The sequence below is a fragment of the Myodes glareolus genome, chromosome 11 (assembly GCF_982192425.1).
Source record: "Myodes glareolus chromosome 11, mMyoGla1.1, whole genome shotgun sequence".
Lineage (NCBI taxonomy): Eukaryota > Metazoa > Chordata > Mammalia > Rodentia > Cricetidae > Myodes > Myodes glareolus.
Genome location: NC_142036.1, coordinates 14,253,896 through 14,278,698, shown reverse-complemented (window position 1 = coordinate 14,278,698; position 24,803 = coordinate 14,253,896). Strand labels below are relative to the sequence as shown.

The following is a 24,803-nucleotide window of genomic DNA, read 5'->3' as shown; positions in this document are numbered from 1 at the left end:
CCTGATGAAATGTTGTTCGGTCCATGTACATATTTGAGATACTTACCAAATAAAGATGAGGTACAGGTAGTCCGATGAAAAACCTGGACAGCTCTGACCTGAGTGCCTCCTGTCCACTCTCTGCACAGAAAGCAGCTATGGGCGAAGGCTGCCAGGAGCACTACATCCTTGGCCTGCCATTTGGTAAATGGTTACTCCAGAGGCATAATGGCCAGTGATCCCTACCACAGGCCTGGCCTGAAACTACCTAGATTAGCCTTGAATTTTTGGCAATCCTCAAGTGCTGAGATTTTAACACTGCATCCCTAGTTATGTATTTATAAACACACGGAAAATCTGCTTCCAAGCAGTCATCAAATTCATATCTAATCTAAAAATGTCACATGTGCACGATTAAACCCAATGGTACCTAGGAAATCCCAGCAATTCTATTTTGGGGCTCACTGCCATCCAGGCAGAAACACAGAATGCAGCAGGGTGAAAAGCCTTGGTCAGGCTGCTCAGTCTCAGGTCTCCCAGCAGCTTTCTAAACACAAGCATCTCAAGGCTGACACACAGCTCAGTTTCCAAAGATCTTTTCTTTTCTCGTTTTTTGGTTTTTTCAAGACATGGTTCTTCTGTAGTTTTGGAGCCTGTCCTGGGACTTGCGCTGTAGATCAGGCTGGTCTTGAATTCATGCATGTCTCTGCCTCCAGAGTACAAGGATTAAAGACATGTGCTACCTCCGCCCAGCCAAAGATCTAGCTTTTTAAGGCTGCAAAGTAGCTACTAGGAGGAACAGAAATGCTTTAAACAAGCAATTCCTGTTATAGGGACTGGCAGGGCAGCTCAGCTTTCTGTGGACCTGCGTTCCATCCCTGGGCCCACAGGGAAAACTGATTTTGAGAAATTGTCTTCTGACCTCCACATGGGCACTGTGACAAATATATCCCTCCACATAAATAAAATGTAAAAGAGAAATTCTGCCTTAGATTTATTTAGTAAAGCACACCCTTTAAACGAGCTTTTATAAGAAGGCACACGTAAGATCACTGTCACAGACTGGGGCTTGGCTGTTCCTACAGATTACCTAGAGCCCTTAGACCCAGGGAAGGCAGCAGGAGCTGAAAGGTAAGGGAGAGCTTTCCCTTGGGAGTCATGAGGTTAAGAAAACAAACCTATTGCCTATTTAGCACAAAAAGAAGTTATGTGCCTTTAATAGAAAGCATATAAAATGCTGAGACCACCGAAAGCAATCTCAGTTGAAGGATTAGGATAAAAAAAATTTCATAACACATTCCATTTGCTGGATATTTTTAATAAAGTGAGGTTTACATTGATGATATTAAAGAATAGTCATACAAACACAGAAAAAAAATAAAACCTTAGGCTCAGGTGGGGAAGTCCAAAAAAAGCAAATGAGAAACAGAAAAAACATGCATGGAGGGAGGAAGAGTCTGACATGTGATCAGGTAGCAGAACCTTGAGATCCAAGCAGACAACTTAGGGGCCACCCCAGGATTAAGGGGCCCTAAAATTAGATGGAGTCAGATTGTTTTGAACCTTAAAATGTTTGAGCACCATTTTAAAAGCAAGCAAGCATGGATGTTCCCTACTGAGGACATGGGTGAGGACACACACCCTTCCCAAGCACACGCATGCTTGGTACCCAGCAGCCTCCATGTACACACACTTGACATGGAACATGAGGTGTTAGGTCATGCCCTTCTGTCACACATTAGTGCCTGGGAGCCAGGCAGTAATGGCCAAGGACAAGACTACATAAGGCACTGCCTGAGACAGAACTAACTGTGTAATTTCTAGACACCTGACCTTAGCCTTCAGTGGCATTTACATATAAATAGGCATAAATAGAACCACCCTACCGCTGACAGGAAGACACCACCTGCAGAGCTGACCCAGTGAGGAGGCACTGGAGCTGTGCACGGTTCTCATTTCAGACACTCTGCTAGAATGCAGACCATGATTGGGCCTCTCATGTAAACACCTGGCCGGCTACATTTACACTGTTGCCTTGGGAGTGTAGAGACTCATTACCAAAAAATATTTTCTATTTAAACCTTAAAAATGACACACACCAATTGTAATTACTTAGGTTATGTTTCTAATGTAGCAGCAGAGGATGTTTGTAGAAAAAATATAATTTTAAGAAAATAGCTGAAAAAAATCTAAAGTATAAAAAGTTTAAAAAATATATCTTAAGACAAAATATTGCCCAAAACATATAAAACTTAAATTTTAGAAAGTTCGTCTACCTAATTTAAAATACATTAGACACAACCGTGGCACACCATCCTCCACAGTGATCCCAAACAGGAAAATGAACCCAGGGCCCAAAGTTTTAAAAGAGCTCAGTTCCTGGCAACGGCTTGCTCTGTCTTTGCAGCCTCGCAGAGAAAATCTGTCCCAGGGTATTTTCATAGTCAGAAAGGCAGGGCCCCCTTTGGGACAAGTGCTTGCCTATCTCTGGATCACAGCACATAAGAGCTCCATGGGGTGTGTGACCTTGTCCTTGGTCCACCAGGGGCCTTCTCTCAGGTCTCCACCAGAATCTCTACTACATGGTCCAGCTCAGCCAGATCAGACTTGCAAGTGGAGCTGGGAGGTGGGGGAGCTGCAGCAAAGCTATCGAGGCCATTGCAGAGACTGGGTTTGGTCCCACTCATCATTCCTGTTAGCACCGTGTCTAGGTCATAATAGGAGCTGTCCACGTCTGAGAAGAGTTCCTCCACTGAGCTGGGGCTTTTGTTCTCCAGGGTCTCAAATATCTGGTCCAGTGACTTCTGAAAGCTTCCCCGGTTTTCTTGTGGGTTGTCCATCTCCCAGAGGCTGCTCTGAGGGTTCCTCTGTCCCTGTGTTGAGCTGACTATGGGAAGCTCAGAAGCTGAGCTTTGCAGGGGATCATCTTCCAGTTCAGGAGGGGGGTGCTCCCCGTCAGTTCCCCTGGCTGTACGGCACAGGATCTCTGTGGAGACTAGGCGGTCAACTGGTGCCCGTTGTTCTACATTCTGGGGTGCCATTCCATGCCACACACCATCCCGACTCATTTCCTCTTGGATCTGCCGGACTGTGTTGGCGATGAGGACCGAGCGGCAGAGATTGGGCTCCACTAACATGTGGCAGAGCTGGAGCTTGACCAGGGACATGTCCAGGAGTGACTGCCGCTGCAGGCAATAGGAAGGGACAGTGCCAAAACCCTCTACTCCTTCCTCCTGGTCACCGTATTTCCTCTTCAGCCCTCTAGCAAACATTGTGTCCTGTGGGAACCAAGGAAGACACCAATTAACATACGCCAGCCTCCTGGCTGACAGTACCCAGGACAGAAGTGACCACACAGCGCCAGCGACACCATCTGGGAGGCTGCCTGAGGCACAGCTCCCGTCACAGCAGCACAGCTCTAAGCTGTAGCCTAATTTTCATCAACAGACAAACAAACACAAACAGAACTTGGTCCTTATGTTTGTGTGACAAAATCTTTTAGCTGTTGAGTCATCTCTTCAGGTTTAAATTTTATTTTAAAATAAAAAACATTATTTTAAGCTGGGCGGTGGTGACACACACTTTTAATCCCAGCACTCAGGAGGCAGAGGCAGGCGGATCTGTGAGTTTGAGGACAGCCTGGTCTACCTGAGCTAGTTCCAGAACTGACTCCAAAGCTACAGAGAAAACCTGTCTCAAAAAACCAAAAGAAAAAAATATTATTTTAAATAATACATTTGAAATTAAATGTCAAGTTATCCTTAACAGAACTTTTTTTATTGCTTTATAAATAATACCATTCAAAATTTCCACTTCCTCCCCCAGAATCTCTTAAATATATAAACTTTAGGACTTTTTTAGATATAAAAAAAGGCTACCTTCTTCCTTTCAGAGTCATAGACCTTTACATAATTTATGTGGCCTCTTGAGTATTTGTTCCAATGAAATGAAAGCTAAGGCTCATGTAAAAACTTGTAAAGAATATTCATAGTACTCTACTCAGTTGTCCCAAACTGGAAACAATCCAGTTGAAATGACCAGGGCTCCCAATGGAACTATGGCCAGAGAAAAGCGACTCCACAGAGGCCACACCCAATCAATTCCATTCTCCTTGCACTCATGCGATGGCAGGACAAAGCCCCAGGCGGCCACAGGAGATCTCCAGTAAGTGAACATGCCTGGACAAGTGTGCTGGCCACAGTGCCCAGTTCCCAACACATCCCCACACACCTAAGTGAGAGAGGAGTAAAGAGGATGCAACTTCATATGAAAAAACATTAGAAACTCAAGATAAAAAATTAAGAGACCTAGTGCCAAGAGCTTCTTTTTTCCTACAAGATTATGCCCAGGAAAGTAAGCGACTATCAGTACTGTCCATGCTACCCATCAAGTTTTATCATCTATGTTGTAGTGATGGAAAGGAGCTTACCACCAAAGTATAAATAATATCAAGAGAGGCCAGAGATTGGCTCAGTAGTTAAGAACACTGGCTGCTCTTTCAGAGGATCCAAGTTCAGTTCCCAGTACTTCATGGTGGCACAAAACCATCTATAACTCAAGTTCCAGGAAATCCAATGCCCTATTCTGACTCCCAAGAGCACCACGCATGCACATACATAAATGTATGTAATACACAGAGAACATAAGTCAAAAAAAAAAACAAACAAAAACAAAAAAACAAAAACACTTCATGAAGCCAGGACAATGGCTCAGCAGGTTAAATGTTTGCCACACAAAGTAAAATCAGAGTTCAAATCCTTACAACCTATGTAGTATGGTATGATGGCCCAACTCTAATCCCAGAGCTCGGGAGGTAAAAATAGTTGATCCCTGGTGCAGGCTCGCTCTGGACTCAACTGAGACCCTGCCTTAATAATTAAAGTGGAGAGCAAATAGGTAAGATACAAAATATCAGCCTTTGGACCCCATATAAGCACACACACACACACACACACAACACACAAACATACACACAAAAACCTACATTGCTTCTGTTAAGAATATTCAAGGTTATGTTTTCTTTTTGAATCAGGGTCCTGGCTAGCCTGGAATTCACTGGGTAAACCAGGCCAGCCTCTGCTTCCCAGGTGCTAGGATTATAAGTTGTATGACACCAGGCCAGGCAAATTCGTTTAAACCCCTTGAATTTGGAGCTGGAGATAGGGATCCATGGCAGCTCACAACCATCTGTAACTTGGTTTCCATGGTATCCAACAGACACCGTCTTTTGGACTCAGCAGGCACTATATGCGTATGGTGCAGACATACGTGCAGGCAAAATACATACACACATAAACTCTCTTAAAACTAAATAAACTTGGGTTGGGTTTGAACACTGGTCTCAGCTGATGGTACTGTCTAAGAGGTTACAGAACCCTTTCAATCCTCTGTTTCCTGTGTGAAGATGACTGACATGTGATCACTCTGCCGCCTGACTACCAGGTCGGCCTCACCCTTCCATGCTGTGCCTTCCCTGTCATGATGGACAGATACATACATCCCTGCTGTAACTCCAAGTCCAGACCAACCCTGTCTCCCCAAGCTGCTTTCTGTCGGGCCATTCTATCACAGCAACAGAAAGGTAACTAAGATAACCTTGCATTACAGAGATTTCTCTTTTGGTGGTAGTATGTGTGTGTGTTTAACAGGTTGTTCTCTTAACTTGAGATCCTTCTGCTTCAGCTTTCTGAGCAAAGGGATTACAAGTGTGGACCACTAAGTTTAAACTAGATTTTTTTCCAGCTTTAAAAAAAAAATACAAGGTTAAAGCCACTGGGGTAAACCCGCTAAGTTTATTGAGAATTAATATACTATGTCAAACTATAACAAGAAACCCTGGATTAGGGGGTGGGAAGTCCCAAAAGTTCCTCTTTGGCAAGTTCCTTTTTGTTTCAGGGTTATCTCTAAAATTTCAACTCTTAAAGATGTAACATAGACCTCAAACCAAACTAGCTCACATGTCATGAATTAACCCCATTTTGCTGATAGAATACTTGGCCGCCCATTCTGACTATTAAAATCTAACAGATAATCCAACTGGAAGGTAGACCGGTCCCAGGGAGAGCAGCATGGCCAACCAGAGGTTGCAGTGGGTAGAACTCACAAAAGAACAGAGAAGAAGAATAAATGGGCTCCTGATAGTTTTCTTAGTACCAAGAGGTGGAGAACAGGCTGAAGAGAGAAGTCATCAGTGGTCTTCTCAGCCATGAACCCTGCAAACTAAAAATACCAATCTGTAAGATAAAAGATGCTCACTGGAGACATAGTGGCATAACTATTATAAGAAATAACCAACTGCTTTCTGTTTGGATCTGAAGTCTGCTCCACAGGACAGAATTCATAACCGGTACTATAAAGCTAGCCAAAAGCACATGGCTAGGTCAATTCCCCCGGAGGGGAACCTACTCCTGTTATCTTCCTAAATGGACATGATGTACAAACTGTCTTTTAAATATATTTAAACCCTTGGTAAGAGCAGCTCCCACCATTTGCAACAGAGCATATTTAATGCAGAGACTCACAAATAGTCAAAATACCAAGAAAAAAAACTAGTGAGCTCTTAACCCTAAACCAGACATCTCTATCAACATTTCCCCGGCTCAGGAAATATCCTCGAAGTGGGGCAGAAAGAATCTTAAGAGGTAGAACATGACAAGTTTCGTGAAATAACAATGTCTAGACACGACATGGCTGCCCCACACATGAAATCACAAGAGTTAACTGTGATTATGTGCACAAGATGGGACCCCATCAACATTTCTTCACGAACGGGGGGGGGGGGGGGGAAGAACCTCACGAAAGGTTGCCGGGGGAGGGAACCACCAAAGAAGATTAAGTTGCCCACACTCCAGTAAATAATTCCTGCCCATGTTCACGCAAGCAAGCTTGATTAAACTGAGGGTCACAAAACAAAGAAAAAAAAAGCGGGCTTCAGAGACTCACACTTCACATATGGAGACAGCTCAAAGTACATTAAAGTCAGCAACACATGTTTATGAACGCTGTATGCAGGAGGCAGAAAGATCACTGGTAAATAAATAAAAGAAGAAATAAGTAAAGCTGGGCATGAAGCCCTTTGGTATCTCAAGTCACAAATCCCTGGGTGGGCACACCCAATGAAGAACACTAATTCTGAAATCCAGACAGAGCTCTAGTGCCCCTTTGGGGATGGAAAGTTGACTGAGTGCTAAGCCAGACTGATCAGCAGTGGGTAGTGCTAAGAACATACTGCCAAAAAAGAAGGCCCAGAAGCACCCATGAGCATGTGCTCTTACAAGAGACAAAGTACAAATCTTTCTGGCAGGAGCACAGAGGGAACAATTCTGACCCATAATCTGCAATGACCGGCCCAGAAGGCTCACCTACAAAACCAGCCTAGAAACCAGCAAGCTCTCCAGAACTCTAATCGGCAACTGCCTAACAAAAGCCCTATAGCCAGGATATAAAAAGCTAACAGCATCAGTGGAATACTATTTAACTAGGCAAAGATGTTTATTTATTTATGCTGCAGAATCCCACTTTAACTGTGTAAAGGTATGTTAGTTTTGTTTATTCTGCATTTGTTTACCTTGCCTGCCTAAGGCACCTGACTGGTCTAAAAAAGAGCTGAACAGCCAATAGCTAGGCAGAAAAAGGATAGGCAGGGCTGGTAGGTAGAGATAACAGGAGGAGAAATCTAGGCTGGGAAAAGAGAGGAGAGAATAAGGGACATGCCTGGGGCAAGAAGCCAGGCAGCAAACACAAGTAGATATACAGAAGTAAGATATACAGAAGGAAAAGTAAAAGCCCCAAGGCTAAAGGCAGATACAGAAAAACAGGTTAGTTTAAGTTAAAAGAGCTAGCCAGAAACAAACCTAAGCTAGGCTGAGCATTCATAACTAATAAGAAGTCTCCATATTATGATTTGGGAGCAGACTGGTGATCCAAAAGAAAAAACCTAGTACAGCATTCTTTGGTGCCATCTCAGGACTAAGAAAAGAGGCAAATACCTACCTACTACAGCCAGTCACAGGACCTAAGAAACAAATGACAGTCTTATTTATATATATTTGTTGTTGTTTGAAACAGGTTTTCTCTGTGTAGCCTTGGCTGTCCTCAAATTTACAGAGATCTACCAGCTTCTGCCTCCCAAGTCCTGGGAGAAAGATAAGCGCCACCACCAGTACGGCAGACAAGTGTAGGAGGACTTAGTCCTCGTTTCCCAGGTAGCAGCTGACCCCACTTTTCTAGGCCCCCTTAGTTCATCCTAAGGTTGAAAAGTTGCAGTCTGCTATGTGACTGAGTCCAGGAAGAAAAGGAGGGAATCTGGAACCCCGGAATACACATTAGATGAGGCTTTGTACCTTGAGCCAAAAGGATGGGGAATCCATCAAGCAGGCAATGCTAGACAAATGTAAAGATTTTATCTCCCTGGAGAACCAGCCTATGGGAAAAAGAGGACAGAACTGTAGGATGTGATGGTAAAAGCACTGGAGGAAAGTGGATCTCTGTTAGTTCAAATCCAAGTCTGGTCTACATGGAAGTTCTAGGCCTGCCAAGGATACATAGTGAGTGAGATCAAGTCTCAGAAAACCAAAAATGCAGAATTTTTCACCAGAGACTTTAAAAACCACTTTTTGTAGCAAATTGGGAAATTATTTTTGCTAGACTGATATCCGTTTCTGCAGAATCATAAAATTAAAACTGTTTGCTTCTTAAATTTGGGATTACAGAATGAAGGTGTTGTTTCCCACTCAGGAGACGCTCACACCTAGTCACCCCACTGCAAAGCTTTCCTCAAGACTGCAAACAGTGATAGGAGCAACTCCCAGCTACAGAAGCTCTGCTGGACACCCGGCCTCCGCCTGTTCTCACTGGACTGCTTGGTTATTTCCACAGCTTCACTAGACAATCTAGAAGAGAATCAAAAATCACAAAACAAAGGTGCTCCATAATTCTAACCACTCAAAACCTGCCATCCTCTAGATTCCCTTTTCCCAGCCCCTTTCTTCCTAAGCACCAGCTTTCACTTGTGTTGCATCCACACCAAGTTGTGTTTATAAAGTTATTTAACAAGTGGATCATCATTTCTGGCGAGTGCCTACTTGTATACACAAGCACACCAGACAGTCTACAGGCAGGACCAAGTAGTTTCCAGCCACAGATGTTTCCTTTTCCTGGCGCTTGGTTTCTGTACCATTAAATCCTGACTTAGTCTAGGACTCATCAGTTTTCTTAGGCATTCATTTTTACATATTTGCTATCAAACTACCTTTCCCTCTCCTCTGTCCTTTCCCTTAGGGTACATACAACTCTTGCACAACAGAGCTTTAACCAACACTCCATCTCTTGCTAGGGCGTCACTGTCCTTCCTTCAGTCTTTTCACCAGCCTCAGATTAAAGATTTCAAACAAGGCGGGGCTGGAGAGATGATTTACAGATGATGAAGGCTGGGTACCCAGAACTCACATGGTGGCTTACAACTGCCTAGAACTCCAGTTCCAGGGTACCTTCACAGACCGGGCACAGGAATTCATGCAAGTTTGAACTCATGGACACAGGCACACACACACATTAATGGCGGGGAGTCACAAGATAAACTGTGGGTTATTCACAGAACCAAAGCCCTGGAATGAAATATACAGATGTGTTTACTTACCTGTCCCTCTAGAACCAAAGCTATAAACGGGATGGTAACAGTGTAACTACTACTAAGAGGAAAGAGGGAACTCGAGATGAAGGTCTGTATCACCAGCACATGTTCTGACCAGCCCTAAATGGCTGAGCCCTAGGGACTCTCCTAGAATGGTCTGGGTACAGCTCCCTGTGCCCACCTGTGTGTCGGACCTGGGGTTGCTTAATCCTTCTAACAAAAGATGACATGCAGCTTCCTGGACTCTCATCATGAGTTTAGGCAGTCATCAGAGTTTTGATTTTACCTGAATAGACCTAACACAACCAGGGCTTGGACTATAGCCAACAATCAAGCACTCATCTGGATGCTGGATTGTTAAGGTGAATCAGGATTTAGTGATTTCAGAGCTGGGCATGGTGGCATACAGGCAATCCCAACACTTGAGAAGCAGAGACAAGAAGAACAAGAGTTCAAGGTTATTTCTATTTCTGGTGACAGCGTCAGTTTGAGGCCAGTCTGGGCTAAAGGAAATCTTGTCTCAAAAACACAAAACAACAACAAAAATCACAACTGCTTTAAACTACTTCCTCAAAAAGCAACTGGGAAGAGGGAACAAGTTGAGAATTGCTGCAGTCAGTGAACTTGGTGGCTGTGCGATGGGGTATATTGTCCCACAATTTCTGCCTGAGATTTGTATAAACAGTTAGCTAAAAAGCCCTGAGCAATATCCTTGGAAGGCTGTGGGGCTTTCTTATGCCTGGAGCTAGGTTTCAGTGACAACCCAAGGAAACTTCCTGGCCTCCTACTTATACTAGTGTCTCTAAAACAGGAGGGGATTCCTGGCTGCATTTTAAATTTCACCTATAAAACTTTGACAAAGCTGCATGCAGGGTGTTGATAAGGCATCAATCTTAACTTTGTGCGTAGACAATGTTTCCCGTGGATCAATTCAACCAATGGCTAGCTTAGTCCTGCCACCTGGTAGTCAGATACAAAGGCCAACAAGAGAAAGTATATGGGTACTGTCTGGACCATTCATTACATCTGTCCCAGGTTCTGGGAGGATCCCCTCCCCTGGTGATCCTATTTGGGTGAGAGAAACCACGGGAAACATCTCTGGCTTCCAGTCGAGTTCCACTGATGCCGTTGCTGGCAGTCTCTACTGAGCCATAATCACTTGGAAGGAAGTGAGGTCTACTGTAGTAGGGGAATGGTGGGCAATACGAGACACTTGATAACGGCCTCAGGGGAATTAAAATAAAAAAAAAAAAAAAAAAAGGAAAAGTACTCAAGACCAACACTCACCAGGCAGGAGGCTGCAAGGAGCCCACCCTGATCTCTAGGAATCCGTCCCTAGCCAGCAAGCCGACGCTCGGAGCTCGGCGTTGCTAAGAGCCAGGCAGAGTCTGGTGCCCCCAAACTGCAGCCCACGAGCAGTTCTGCAGGGAAACGCACAGCAGCGGCGACCAGGGTGGGGTGGAAGACCCACACGGGCTGAACCAAACGAGGGACGGAGGAGAAAGGAAGGGCCACAGGAGCGGAAGCTAGGGAGCGTGGGCGGAGGGCGGGAGGGCCAGCTCGTACCCGCCGCTCCGGCTCTCGGTATGTGTCACTCAACACGCCGCAGCGTCATGGACGCCACAGGGCGGCGGGCGCCGGCGGAGGCCGGGAGATTCTGGCGGCCCAGCCGCCCCGGAGGTGCCGTGCTCGCCGCCGCCCAGGCCGCAGAGGCCCGGGGGACAAGTAGCCCACCCACTCACCTGCGCCGCGAGGCAGACCCGCCACACGGTCGGCAGCCAAGACTAGTTAGCGCCCACAAAGGGTCGCCATGGAACCGCCGCGCGAGCGCCAATTGGTGGAGTACAGAGCGGAGCTCCGTTCAAACCCACGCAAGGCGGAGCCTCACCAGCGTGGACTCCCGCGCAGCGTCTCCAGCCGTTAGGATCACGCGCTGGGCCGCCCCGCCCCGTTCCCATGCCTCCCCGCGCCTCGCGCCGCCCCCGTCCCTTGTCTCTGGACGGCTCGACTGCAGCTCCCAGGTTTCCGCGCGCTCGGGCTCCCAGGATTCCGCGCGCCGGCCACGACCCCGTTCCCAGTGGTTCGTGCGCCTGGTCCGCCGCTGACTCCCTGATTTCTTAAGCGCATCTTTTCCAGCCAGTCCTCAGTCTCCTCGCTCCTGCCGGCGCTTCTGCCTCGGCCTTCTGCCGCAACCTTCTGTCCTAAGGCTGAACACATTGGCGGCGCTGTGAGCGGCTCTACTCCGCACCTCCTGCGAAATATAGAAGGGCTGAACAAGTCTCGGTGGTGGACTCCCTGCACAGGTCCTGGTAGAGCACGAGTTCGTGAAAGAGGACACCAAGCCCCAACTCTGTTGATTAGGGGTGCTGAGTGGGTGCTGAATGTCCAGTAGTTGGCTGAAGGGAAGATGCCACATTAAGGCATGAAACAAGCTTATTTGCGGGGAAAGACTGGAAACCTCCCCACCCGGGCTAATAATGAGAGAAAAACCAATGTCAAACGAGAAAAAATATGAATGTCCTATACTCAGCGTTACCCTATGTTCTGTGGGCGCTCTCCTCAGCTCACTAACCCATTCCCAATTCTTGGGCATACTTTCCCTTTCTTAATCAGCTGGAAAGGAATGCCTTCTGAATTTAGACTATGCTTTTCCTTTTAAATCTCTATTATTTTTTGGATTTACTTCTTTTATGTGCGTTAGTGTTGGCCTGCAGGTATGAATGTATATCAGGTGCATGAACCACACCCGGGTCTTCTGTCAGAACAGCAAGTGCTCTTATCCCTGAGCCAAAGGAAACTAGTTGAACTGATCCCTGAATGAAACTGAGGCATTTGGCAGGGCCTCGGCCAAGGAGAGCAAGGCTGGAAAGCACAGCTGCTTCGAGATCTCTGCACCATAAGCTCTCAGAGGGACATTTGCGTCCTGCGAGGAATTGGACAACAGAGGAAGGGAAGATCTCAGTGTGTTTGTAGATGTTACTGGCAATGAGAGCTAAACTGAACATCGCAGCCTGAGGAGCTCAGCCCAGGATCTTAATGTACACTGCAGGAAGATTTCAGCAATCTGTGAAGCTAGATTGGAGAGGGAGTGCACACCCAAAGGTGTGCGTGTGTGTGTGTGTGTGTGTGTGTGCGTGTGTGTGTGTAGCTCAAGAGAGTCCTACTTGAACATTTTAACAGCTGTACATAATTTTGGTGGCTTTTGAAGTTACTTTGTTTAAAAGATATACTCTAAAAGATTAATAAGGTATCCTGAAATGGAAGTTCAGGATTTTAATCCTAGCACTCAAGAGGCAAAGGCCAGTAGATTTCTGTGAATCTATATCAAGAGTTCCAGGACAGCCAGGGCTACATAGTGAGACCCTGACTCAACAACAACATTGTTGTGGGTACTGGAGAGATGGCTCAGTGGTTAAGAGTCCTGGCTGTTCTTCCAGAGGATCGGGATTTGATTTCTAACACCCACATGATGATTCACAACCACGCATGAAAATGGTGCCGACATGCATGCAGGTAAAACTTCTTTACAAATAAAAATTTTAAAAGAATGTTTTTGCTATACTTATTTTGTCAAAAGGGTTTTGGTTAGTTGACTCGGTGGGATTGTTTGTTTGTGAGACAGTATCTAACTATGTAGCCCTTAGCTGACCTGGTACTTGCTCTGTAGACTGGGCTGGCTTCGAATTAACAAAGATGCACCTGCCTCTGTTTCCCAAGGGCTGTCACACCACCACACCCAGTATAAAGAGGTTGGGTTTTTGTTTTGTTTTTTGTTTGTTTGTTTGTTTCGTTTCTAAAGACAGGGTTTGTCTGTTTAACAGCCCTAACTTTCCTAGAACTAGCTCTGTAGACCAGGTTGGCCTTGAACTCACAGAGATCTGCCTGCCTCTTCTTCCTGAGTGCTGGGATTAAAGGTATGCACTACAAACACCTAAGAATTTTTTTTTAATTTTAAGACTATTTTATTTTCTGTTTGAGTTTTGCTTGCATGTCTGTAAGTGCACCATGTTTGTGCTTGGTGCCCTTGGAAGTCGGAATTGTGAACTAATAATGTGGGTGGGTGCTGGGAACTAAACGCACATGCTCTCTGCAAGATCAGTAAGTACTCTTAACCACTGAGCCATCTCTCCAGACCCTAAGGTTTTTCTTTTAAAGTGAGATTATAAAGAGTATGAGGTGTATGAAAAACAAAGACCCTCACTTCATGCAAGAGCACCGCAGATGCGGAGGAGCACCGCAGATGCGGAGGAGCACAGGTGGCAGTTTATTTTACAGCCTTGCAGAGCCTGCTGTTAGTCTAGACTGGCAGGCTTTCTGATTGAATACAGAGAATGGTTTTCATAGCCCTCATACAAGCCCCTTGTTCGCTTTCCTTGTGACTGGTTAGTCAGGAGGGTACAATCTGTTATGTCACCTGGGTCTGATCCCTCCCTCTGCTGCTCTTGTCTCTGATGTTTGCCTTTATTCTCAACAAAAATGGTGAGTGGGTTCTGTATTCGAGGGCAGTAAAGAAACCACTGAAATGGCCGTTTCATAGGTGGACAGTTTTTATTGTGGATTAAAAAAAGGAAATACCCAAGGACATTTGGAAGAGTCAGGAGCAGAGAGGAAAAGAAGCAGGCTGGGCATGACTAGGGCTATCTTCAAGAGAAGGGAGATAGTGGCAGTAGGGAGAAAAACCTTGCCATTATCAAGAGAGCAGGGTGGGGTGGTCCTGGAATAGCAGGGGCTAGCATAGTGAAGGAGGAGTAGGGGAGGTAAGAAGGGGACTTTGGAATACACACTGGGTACTTGTGCACGGGAACTGAAGGAACCTGGAGGCCAGCATGGAATCTGATAGGAAACCAGAGGTCCATGTCAATGAAGAGCCGTTTGTCTCTTCCCCAGAAGAGGCAAGGGAAATTCTGGTGAACAGAAACCCGTTCCACAAGTTCCTGAGGAATCCTGGCTTTTGTGTAACCACCAGAAATCCTTCTATAGTCCAGCTTGAATTGGACCAAGACTGTCATTTCTGGACGCAGGCACTACTGAGACCTAACAAGTTCACCCATCTTATCAGGGACATGACCTTGTTATGTCTGCAAGTCTTCAGGCTAGCTTGGTTATTACTGTTTTCTACTCTAAACTTCTAGTTTGGGTAGGAGGTAATGAGGTAATACTAACAGAATTTGTGTTGTTGCCTTTTTTTTTAACTTTTTGGGCTCTTTTGACTCTGGGGGGACCTGCCACCCAGCTCCCAAATAAATCACACGCAGAGTCTTATTCTTACTTACTAATGCCGGCCTTAGCTTGGCTTCTTTCCAGCCGGCTTTTCTAACTTAATATCCCATCTACCTGTTGCCTCCAGGCTTTATCCTTTCCTTACTTCTGTATATCTTACTTTCACTTTTACTTCATGGCTGGCTGGGTGGCTGGCCTCTGGAGTCATCCTGTCCCTGTTCTCTCTCTCATGAATTCCCTTCCCCCCTAGATTTCTCCTGTTTATTCTCCCTGCCTGCCTATCCTTTCTCCTGCCTTATTATTGGCCATTCAGTTCTTTATTAGACCAGTCAGGTATTTTATACAGGCAAAATACACAGCTTTACAGAGTTAAACAAATGCAACATAAAAGAATTGTACACATTTTTCCATCATTAAACAAATGTTCCACAGCATAAAAAATGTAACACATCTTAAAATAATATTCCACAACTAATGGGTGGGGGTAAATAACTTAGACTGTTACCAGGGATCCAGTGCTTTCTGTTTATCCATAATTAGACTTAAGATGACTCAAGATAGTTTTATTTTTAAAATGGACCATCAGTCTTATGGAATAATCTTTTATATACTGTGACAATGTGTCACTCTAGTTTAATGAAAAGCTGAATGGCCAATAGCTAGTCAGCACGTCCAGGGCAGAGAGGACACTGGGAAGAAGGGAGACACCAAGAGATGCAGAGCAAGCAGGATGGGCAATGCGGAGATGTGGTAATAAAGCCACAGGGCAGAAAGTAAATTAATAGAAATGGGTTAATTTAAGTTATAAGAGCTAGTTAGAAACAAGCCTAAGCTATTGGCTGAGCTTTCATAATTAATGAGTCTCCGTGTCATTATTGGGGAACCAACGGTTCCTAGGAAAAAGTCCGACTACAAATGGTGTCCAACGAGGGGGCACATATTTCCACACAAGACCCAAGAAAGCTTAAAAAAGGGTTCTAGAGACACAAAAATGGAGCCAGTCGTGGTTTCTAGTCCCGCAGTCTCTCATGCAGGCCACAGTACAGAGATGCATCTCCTGGGCACTGCCTGCAGGCTTGAGTCACCAGTGCATAATGAGCTAAGCTGCGTGGAGGTTAAAGGTTTTACTCATCAGAAAAGGTTACAGATATGCTGTAAAACAGGTTCTAAAGAACCTCTAAACAGGTCACAGTGTGTTTAACAGTGAGTATGCTTAAGAAAAAGGGTATAGACAGTCATAAAAATAGTAAAGTCTTTAAAAAAAATTAAAGTAATAAAACTAAAAAAGAATAAGTCACATAAGAATGGGAAATCTACACAAGTTTGAACCTCAAATGCTTTGTTAATTTCGAATTTTTGAATGCTAGTGAACAGAGAAGAGCTGCTGAGAAACATTGGATTGTGGAAGGCATTGCTGAATTAAACCAGCCTGTATATTTTAGGGATGCCTTAACTTTAAAATGGAAATAAAATGTATTACGTTGAGGAGAGGTTTGTGCTTTTGTTTCCACATGAAACAAAGAACTATGGATTCCTTCAAAATTAATAAAGCTCAGATTTGACAGCAGAGACCTGAAGATCTTGGCTGCAGATGTGAGGGAGGACATCAGGAAAGAGAACAGGACCAGAGGACATGCATACTGATCCCTGTACATGGGAATAGCTCTAAGACAGGATGAGACTTGATAAATCTTACTGACTAGAGAGTCCTCATAACAGTTTGGTTATACAGTCCAAACAAACTTATAAAGTTAGCAGATGCCTTTTACCTGCTCAGACATAAAACAAATCATCTTTAGCTGATGTGTGCATGGCGCACATTCCATGCTTGGTTAATACCAGTAAGAGCTGATAATTTTAAAAACAAAATTCGGTCAAATAAAGTCAAAGGGATTCTTACTATAGGTCACAAGAAGGCCAAGACATGTTTTAAATGGGATTCATAATCTTATGAAATTTTTTTCAGGCAAGACCTGGTTTTGGGATTTTGCGGGGGGGGGGGGGATTGTTTTTTTTTTCTGGGAGGTTGGGATTGAGTCAGGGTTTCTCTGTGTAGCCCTGGCTGTCCTGGAACTTGTTTCGTAGACCAGGCTGATCTTAAACTCCAAGATCTGCCTGCCTCTGCCTCCCAAGTGCTAGGTGGTATGTACCACCACCACCTGGCAAGTACAGGAGCTCAAGCCTCAGGAACAAAAAGCCAGGAGGCAAACACAAAACATCCCCATCTCTCCACCTTTTTGGGTGGGAATTAGCATGAAGATCCCAGAGTTTTCAGAGCTGGGAGCCCCCAGCAACCCCCAGTACAAAGAAAATCTAAATAATGCTGCAATAACTGGAAACTGATTCCAACTCCAGGCACAAGCTGTTTTTGAAATGCTCTTCTGACAGCCTGTCTTCTTCCCTGTCACTGCTGAGCCAAGAAGACAAATACCCAAACCCTTTTGGTGGGCTTGACACTCTCCTTTCCTGAAAGTTTGACAACTGTTTCTTTTGGGGGAGTTTTCGAGACAGGGTTTCTCCGTAGCTTTGGAGCCTGTTCTGTCCTGGAGCGAGCTCTTGTAGACCAGGCTGGTCTCGAACTCACAAAGATCTGTCTACCTCTGCCTCCCAAGTGCTGGGATTAATTTGTCTTCATTCTTCATATCGTTGACATACATACACTCAGCCAGTCCAAACCCACTGGATCTATATAACCCAGCATACTGGCTGGTTCTTGGTAGATTGGAACACTTCTCAGAGAAAAACGAGGATAAAGACTGTTCTGGCTTTTAAGAACTGAGACAGGCCAGGCAGTGGTTGTGAACACCTTTAATCCCAGCACTCGAGAGTCAGAGTCAGGCCAGGAACCAACCTTCAGGTTCCTGCCCTTGAAGATCCACTGTTTTTGAGACTTGGTCCAGAAGTACAGTCGACATCCTGAGGCTGTAACTTTCACTGGTAATCTCTCAGTTGATACCCCCCATCACCAAGAAGATTGGATCTTCTAATTTGTCCTGCTTGGGTTGCTCCTCCTTGGCACCTCTCCAGTGTCTGTTGTTACACAAATCAAACCTCATTTCTTCGCTCTTTTCTGTCTTCCCACTTCATTCTTGGAGAGGACAAGGTAAGAACCCAGCTGGAAACAGCAAAGTTGACAGTTGCAATACGGTAGGTGAAAGACAAAAGGCTTGGTGAGAGAGAGAGAACTACATGAAAATTTACACCTGAGCGTGTAAAATAGTCAGTGACAGATCCCATTCCCAATACGACTGTCCTGCACTCGGAAACAATATCCACAAACAGATGGGGGTGGCAAATGAAATAAAACACACAAAGCAGTCTCCGGAGAGGCTTTCCTTGTCAGAATGGGCAAGGCAAACTGACCAAGACAGATGCTGCTGCCTTCTGCCCATCAAGCTGAAAGAGAAAGAAAAAACATGTAATCTATTACAGATTGAAAATGTAGTCAGGCTCAGGTGTGGGAAAAGAATGAAATTGTGTCAGTTTCCGAGGAAGCCAGACTTGAGAAACATGTTTTCTATCACGCAGGATCTAGATTTAAACATTGCTGTTGTGAAACATTAGCTGAAGATGTGTTACATTCTTTAATACTGTGAAATATTTGTTTAATGATGCAAAGATGTGCTGCATTCTTTTATGTTGCATTTGTTTAACTCTCAAGCTGTGTTACTCTACCTTTCTAAGACACCTGATTGGTCTAGTGAGCTGAACTGCCAATAGCAAGGCAGGAGAGAGAAATAGGCAGGGCTGGTGGGCGGAGAATAAATAAGAGAAAAACAGAAGAAAGGGAAGAACAAGAAAGGGAGAAGGAAGGAGGGTGCCAGGGCAGCCACACAGCCACACAGCCAGCCATGGGGTAAAAAGGAACATACAGATAAGCACAGTTTGGCATGAATGCTTCACGGCCTGGGAGGGGAGGTGCCTTGAGTTCTCAGGAACTGAATGGCACACAGCACCCCAGGAACCATGAACTCTAACCTGAAAAACCTATGATGTGTAATGAAGGGAGCCAAAGGATTGTGTTACCATTTTTTACCAAGCAAAATCCGTACACAGTAATCACAAAAGAGAATGGGGAATCCAAAATGGGTCACCAAGCAAAATTCGTACACAGTAATCACAAAAGAGAATGGAGAATCCAAAATGGGTCACCAGCTGCTCCACCACTGCTGCTGCTCCCTCTCCCATCCCTCTGCTCCACCTTATCTTTGGGTCACATCCTTCCCAATAAAAACTCCACCTATTGGACAAACTGCTCCTTTCCATTGGCTAGCAGACCTGCAACAGAATTCCCACACCATTTCCCCCTTTTTGTATAATTAAGAAGGACTGGGTCTGTGTGCCTCTCAAAGCAGCTAGGCCAGGGCAGCTTCCTGGTTCCTTGCACTTGGTGGTCTGAGTTTGAGTCATGAAACCCATATGCTGACAGGATAGAACTAATTCTCTTGAGTTGTCCTCCGACCTCCACAGGCACGCGATGACATGAACTAACTGTGCTGCCAAACAAAGAAGCAAATACATATTTTAAAAAGTCATAATGAAAACCATTATTCTATATGGCAACTATCTTGGTTTCTTTTACTGCTGTTACTATAAAATACAAAAAAAAAAAGACAAGACAAGAGAAAAGGGATAACCTTATCTCACTTGCCGGTCATGTCAAGGAAGTCTCAGCACTGGAGCCTGAGGGAACTGGTCACGGTGCATCCACGTTAGGCTCTACAAATGCTGCGCTGGTTGTACTGGCTGGATTTGTGTGCCAACTTGACACAAGCAGGAGTCATCAGAGAGGAAGGAACCTCAGTTGCGGAAATGCCTCCATGAGATTCAGCTGTAAGACATCTTCTTAGTGATCAGTAAGGGTGGGGGCCCAGCCCATGCTGAGTGGTGCCATCCTTGGGCTGGTGGCCCTGGGTTCTATAAGAAAGCAGACTGAGCAAGCCAGTAAGCAGCATCCCTCCACAGCCTGTGCTCCTGCCTCCAGGTTTGGCCAGGAGCCTTTAAGATACCAGCCCACTTGGGCGTGGTCTCTTATGTTATAAATGCAGCTGTCAAGCCTGTGCTCACTCTCTTGCTTCCAGTTTTCACTTCCATCTACTAGAATCAGTTCCTGTTCCCTGTTCGTGCAGAGGACTGTGATCTAGGACCGTGATCTATGGGTCTCCCCTAAATAAATAACTCTGTATTATACGTAATTCTGAATTGGTGTAGGATTATTTTGTATCTTCTGCCATCATCTGGTACCTGAATGTGAGGACCAGTCCACACTTTTTAGAATTGATCCGCCAGTCGCATGGCCTATTGGGCACTGACTCTCTTGCTTGGGGCTCTAGCAAGCTCTCAGATGCAGCAGTCTGCTGCTCAGCACTCCCCAGCTCAAGCCCACAAGCCGCCTCTCTGTGCATTACACGCCAGCCCACACAACTTAGGATCCCTGCGGTGCACACAGTCTACAACTCACACGGATGGAAAACTTTGGGTTTTCTCTTTATCCTGGGTCCCAACTCTTTTAATCATTTGATCGCCTTAATAACTGCTCTTAATTTGTTCAACAAAGCGTTTTTTCAGTACCTAAATAAGCAACACATGCTGTTTGATGCTGCTAGCATCTCTGGGCCATGTAGCTGAAACTGCGACACCTTCTGGCCAATAACGATCATTACACCTATTCCAATTCATTGTAATTACCTTATGACTGGTAAGATCTGAAAAACTTCAAAAAATGACTGATAACATCCAAGAGTTCAATAATTTTGCTTATACTATGAAAGGTATTATGCAAGGCTAATGCAAGTCTCCTATATCACTTTATTGGATTCTAGGAATTAGTTTTGTTTTCAATATTATCTCATTAAAAAATGGTTCGATACTGTGGAGATAGATAACATCAATTTGACAAAAATATCTGAAAGAATTTGTGCTGTTGAATCTAACTACTGGAATCTGTTGAAAAGTTGTGATAGATTAATGAGTAAGATATCTCTCCAGGAAGGTAATATGCACACAATCAAAATTATGTCCAAGGATGAGACGTTATCTTTACTGGACAAGTTTCATATCTTGGAATCCTCAGTGAGGGCATTAGAACAGAACACTGGACAGGAGATTCTGACTTTACAAAACGCAGTAGTAAAAAGATTTGAAAAGATTGAGGAATTTATTGAAATTGATGAGCAGGGACAGGAGGTACAAGGGCAGGATTTAGCTTCATCGGTATGTGCCAGACCATGGGATGACTTACACAGAGTCAACAAGCAGGTTTACACCCAGCAGAGAGTGTAGTTCCTTTTTACTGCTGATGAAATTAAAAAACTGTGGGAAGACAATGAACCTTGGTAAAGAGCTAGCACTAATTTCTTGGGAGAAATTAATAGCAATTATCCCAAAAGTTATCAACTTAACCCTTGGGTTTGTCCCTGAATTGTACATGATGCACCAATAACTGGAGCCCATACATTTTATACTGATTCAAGTAAATAAGGAAAGGCAGGTTACAAATTAGAAGAATTAAGTAAGGTGAAACAAAGTCCTTATAATTCTGTCCAAAAGACAGAATTCTATGCTATTCTAATGGTATTAAGGGATTTTAAAGAATCTCTCAATATAGTTACTGATTCACAATTTGCAGAAAGAGTTGTTTTGCATATTGAAACTGCTGAATTTATACCAGATGATACAGAACTAACCTCATTATTCATACAGGTTCAAGATATAATCAGGAATAGGCTTTGTCCCATATACATAACACACATCCAATCCCATATGGGTCTACCAGGTCTTCTAGTACAAGGTAATGCAGAAATTGACTGATTATTGATTGGAAGCATGCTGAAGGCTTCAGAATTTCATAAGAAACATCATGTCAACAGCAAAGGTTTAAAAAAAGAGTTTTCTATTACGTGGCAACAAGCTAAGGAGATTGTAAAGAGATGTCCTACTTGCTCTTTCTATAACCAAACACCAAAGGAAGTAACCCAAAGGGTACGCAAAGGAATGAAATCTTGCAGATGGGTGTGTTCCACTTTACAGAATTTGGAAAATTAAAATATGTACACCACACTATTGACACTTATTCAGATTTTCAATGGGCAACTGCCTTGAGCTCAGAAAAGGTTTATTTAGCAATCACACATTTATTAGAAGTTATGGCCAACATGGACATACCTGCACAAATAAAAACAGACAATGGTCCGGTATATGTCTCTAAGAAAATGAAACTGTTTTGCCTATTACAATATAAAGCAAATTACTGGTATACCAAACAATCCTACAGGTCAGGCAGTTATAGAAAGATCAAATCAAACTATAAAGAATATGCTAAACAAACAGAAAGGGATGGAAAATATCCCTAGAAATAGATTGCATAAAGCTTTATTTACCTTGAATTTTCTTAACACTAATGAGAAAGGGACAACAGCAGCAGAGAGACATTGGATAATGGGGAAAACTTCTGAATTAAATCAGCCAGTATATTTCAAGGATGTGTTGACCTCACAATGGAAACCAGGAGATGTGCTATGTTGGGGGAGGGGTTTTGCTCTTGTTTCCACAGGAGAAGAAAAACAATGGATACCATCAAAATTAATAAAGGTTTGGTTTGAAAAAGAGAAAATTCTTGAGAAAGAAATGACAGCTCATCCACAGAGGTGACAACCATACAGGTGGTAAAAAGACCTCATAAGGGTTGGGGAAGGATTCTATTCTTGTCTTTGCAGCAAAATATTCATCTTCAAAGAGTTGAGAGACCTTGGACATCTAGATACCTAAAAATAAAAAGATAGCTATCCAGAGAGAATCAACAAGCAAAGAGAAATCTGACTTATGATGCTGTATTATCTGCATGGTAAAATTTGATTATCTGGACATGTTTACATCTCTACTTAAAAATAAGAGCTGGCTTTGGAGCTGGACAATGGCTATCCTTCTCTAAATCCAAGCCTGTTGTTAAAAGAAAAATTCAGAATTTCTGTCTCATGTCAGGAACCATCTGGTATGGGACAGAAAGAAGATAGATTTTAAGGAAATATTTTACTTTTCTCCATGCCCATTTTATCAGTCTTGTATCTTTTGTTGAATATATGTCTATATAAATAATGCTTAAGTTCTCCACAATGAATAGTAGATTTTCCTGTAGTAATCTTTGAAGCCTCCAGGAAGAAGATGGGGCCCCGCAACAACGACTCCACCTGGTTGATATGACACCATCATACTGATAGTGCTACTATAAGACTTGTTTTGGGTACCAGCTGCTCAAGATGGTTCCAACTTGGTTAGCTGAAATGGTGCACCTTCTTACAACATTCTGGCCAGAAATCCAAATAGGAACCTCAGAAAAACCCTACCAAATACTCAGAGACTATTTACAATTATACCAGACAGTAATCTTGAAACTTAACCATCATTTTACTTTTATAGGATTCCATATAAAAACCATCACCCCTATGACAACTGAAAGCAACTCTAGAAGACGACGTCTCCTTTCCCAACAAAGTTTGTCCTCAGGGTTAGGGGCACCATTTTGGGGTTAATTATCACTCGTATAGGGTTGGGGGTTGGGGTGGAAATTATGTAGGCCCAGAGATCTCAAAAAAGAAAGAGGGAAAACTGAATGGGACAATAGGTAGATTAGTGTGATCTTACTCACACTAACAACAACAACAATAATAATAATAATAATGAGTAATAGAGTGGATACTTGTGATCTATTATTTATTTATGGACAATTTACATTGGTATAGATTTTTGTATATTGACACAAGTTCAAATGATATTTGTTATATTGAATATGCTCCTATTTCCATTTACAATATTTGTATACCTATGCAAAGCTATTTTGTCAGATTGCATGCATGCATGTTTCTGTCTCTGTTTAAGACATTTTGTATGTTGATACAATTTTAGGATATATTTATCACATTGTATTATATATTTCTACCTCTGATCAAGTTATTTATACTTTGTTTACATTTTGAGGTCATTGTCCTTTCTTTACTGCACAGTTTTTTAAAGATTGTTAACTATTCTGATATGAAGTCTTAGTCTTAAGTTATATAGGTATTAAATATTATAGATCAATAGTCATTCATGTTTGTTATACTTTTAGTCCAACTAATTAGGTTCTTTAGATACATAGGGATTCTATTCTGCATAGATAGGTAATCTTCAACCACTTCAAAGATCTGTAGACCATGGCATTTAAATAATTTAGGATTCTGTTGACATAAGACATGATTGCTCCTGGCAACACCAATCTATTCCTGACAGAGTGTTGAGCATTAAAGACACTCTACTTGGAGTTTGTTTTCTTCTTGGCAAAACTGGCCTTTGGGCAAGGAACTGCCCATGCATCAACCACTGACAAAGTACATGATGTCAAGACTGGACAAACAGGATACAAGAAAAAAGACTGTAGGGGGCTGGAGAGATGGCTCAGTGGTTAAGAGCATTGCCTGCTCTTCCAAAGGTCCTGAGTTCAATTCCTGGCAACCACATGGTGGCTCACAACCATCTGTAATGAGGTCTGGTGCCGTCTTCTGGCTTGCAGACATACACACAGGCAGAATCTTGTATACATAATAAATAAATAAATAAATAATTTTAAAGAAAAGACTGTAAATATTACCAAGACAGGGTAAGACAGTTCTGAAAATTTTCCTGCCTCTGAAAATGGTCTGTAAGTTAATCTAGGCTTTAGACAAAGTTGGTTGCTTCAACATTGCAAATGAGATTTTGGGTGATCGTTCAGGTAGCCAGCTGTCTCTGTCACCTACTGCATATTTTGGGCACTGCTTGATTGCACTTTCTGCCTACTCAAGTAATATTATCTCCCTCCTCAGGCCTTCTGTGGAGTTGAAGATTAGTAAGCAGCCTAGACACAATTCTCCTGATATTTTGAAAAGTAATCTGACTGCTTTCTTGTACAAAAATTCTACCCGAGTCTAAACTGAAGAGTTTTAGATTAATGATCTTGGCA

At 43.5% G+C, this 24,803-nt stretch overlaps 1 protein-coding gene across 5 annotated transcripts; it reads right to left on the bottom strand.

The window, feature by feature from the left end:
* Positions 1-1,281: 1,281 nt before the first annotated feature.
* Positions 1,282-11,520, bottom strand: Cdca4 (cell division cycle associated 4). 5 transcript variants are annotated; one of them, XM_048431437.3, is made up of 2 exons: positions 11,353-11,520; positions 1,282-3,257 (listed from the first exon to the last, which is right to left on the bottom strand). In XM_048431437.3, the coding sequence occupies exon 2, from the start codon at positions 3,249-3,251 to the stop codon at positions 2,535-2,537; it is 717 nt and encodes a 238-aa protein (XP_048287394.1). In that variant the 5' UTR covers positions 3,252-3,257; positions 11,353-11,520; the 3' UTR covers positions 1,282-2,534. The 5 variants fall into 5 exon arrangements, with proteins under 5 accessions (XP_048287394.1, XP_048287395.1, XP_085554143.1 ...); XM_048431438.3 differs by lacking the exon at positions 11,353-11,520 and adding an exon at positions 10,898-11,346; XM_085698017.2 differs by lacking the exon at positions 11,353-11,520 and adding an exon at positions 8,322-8,401.
* Between the last annotated feature and the right edge of the window lie 13,283 nt (positions 11,521-24,803).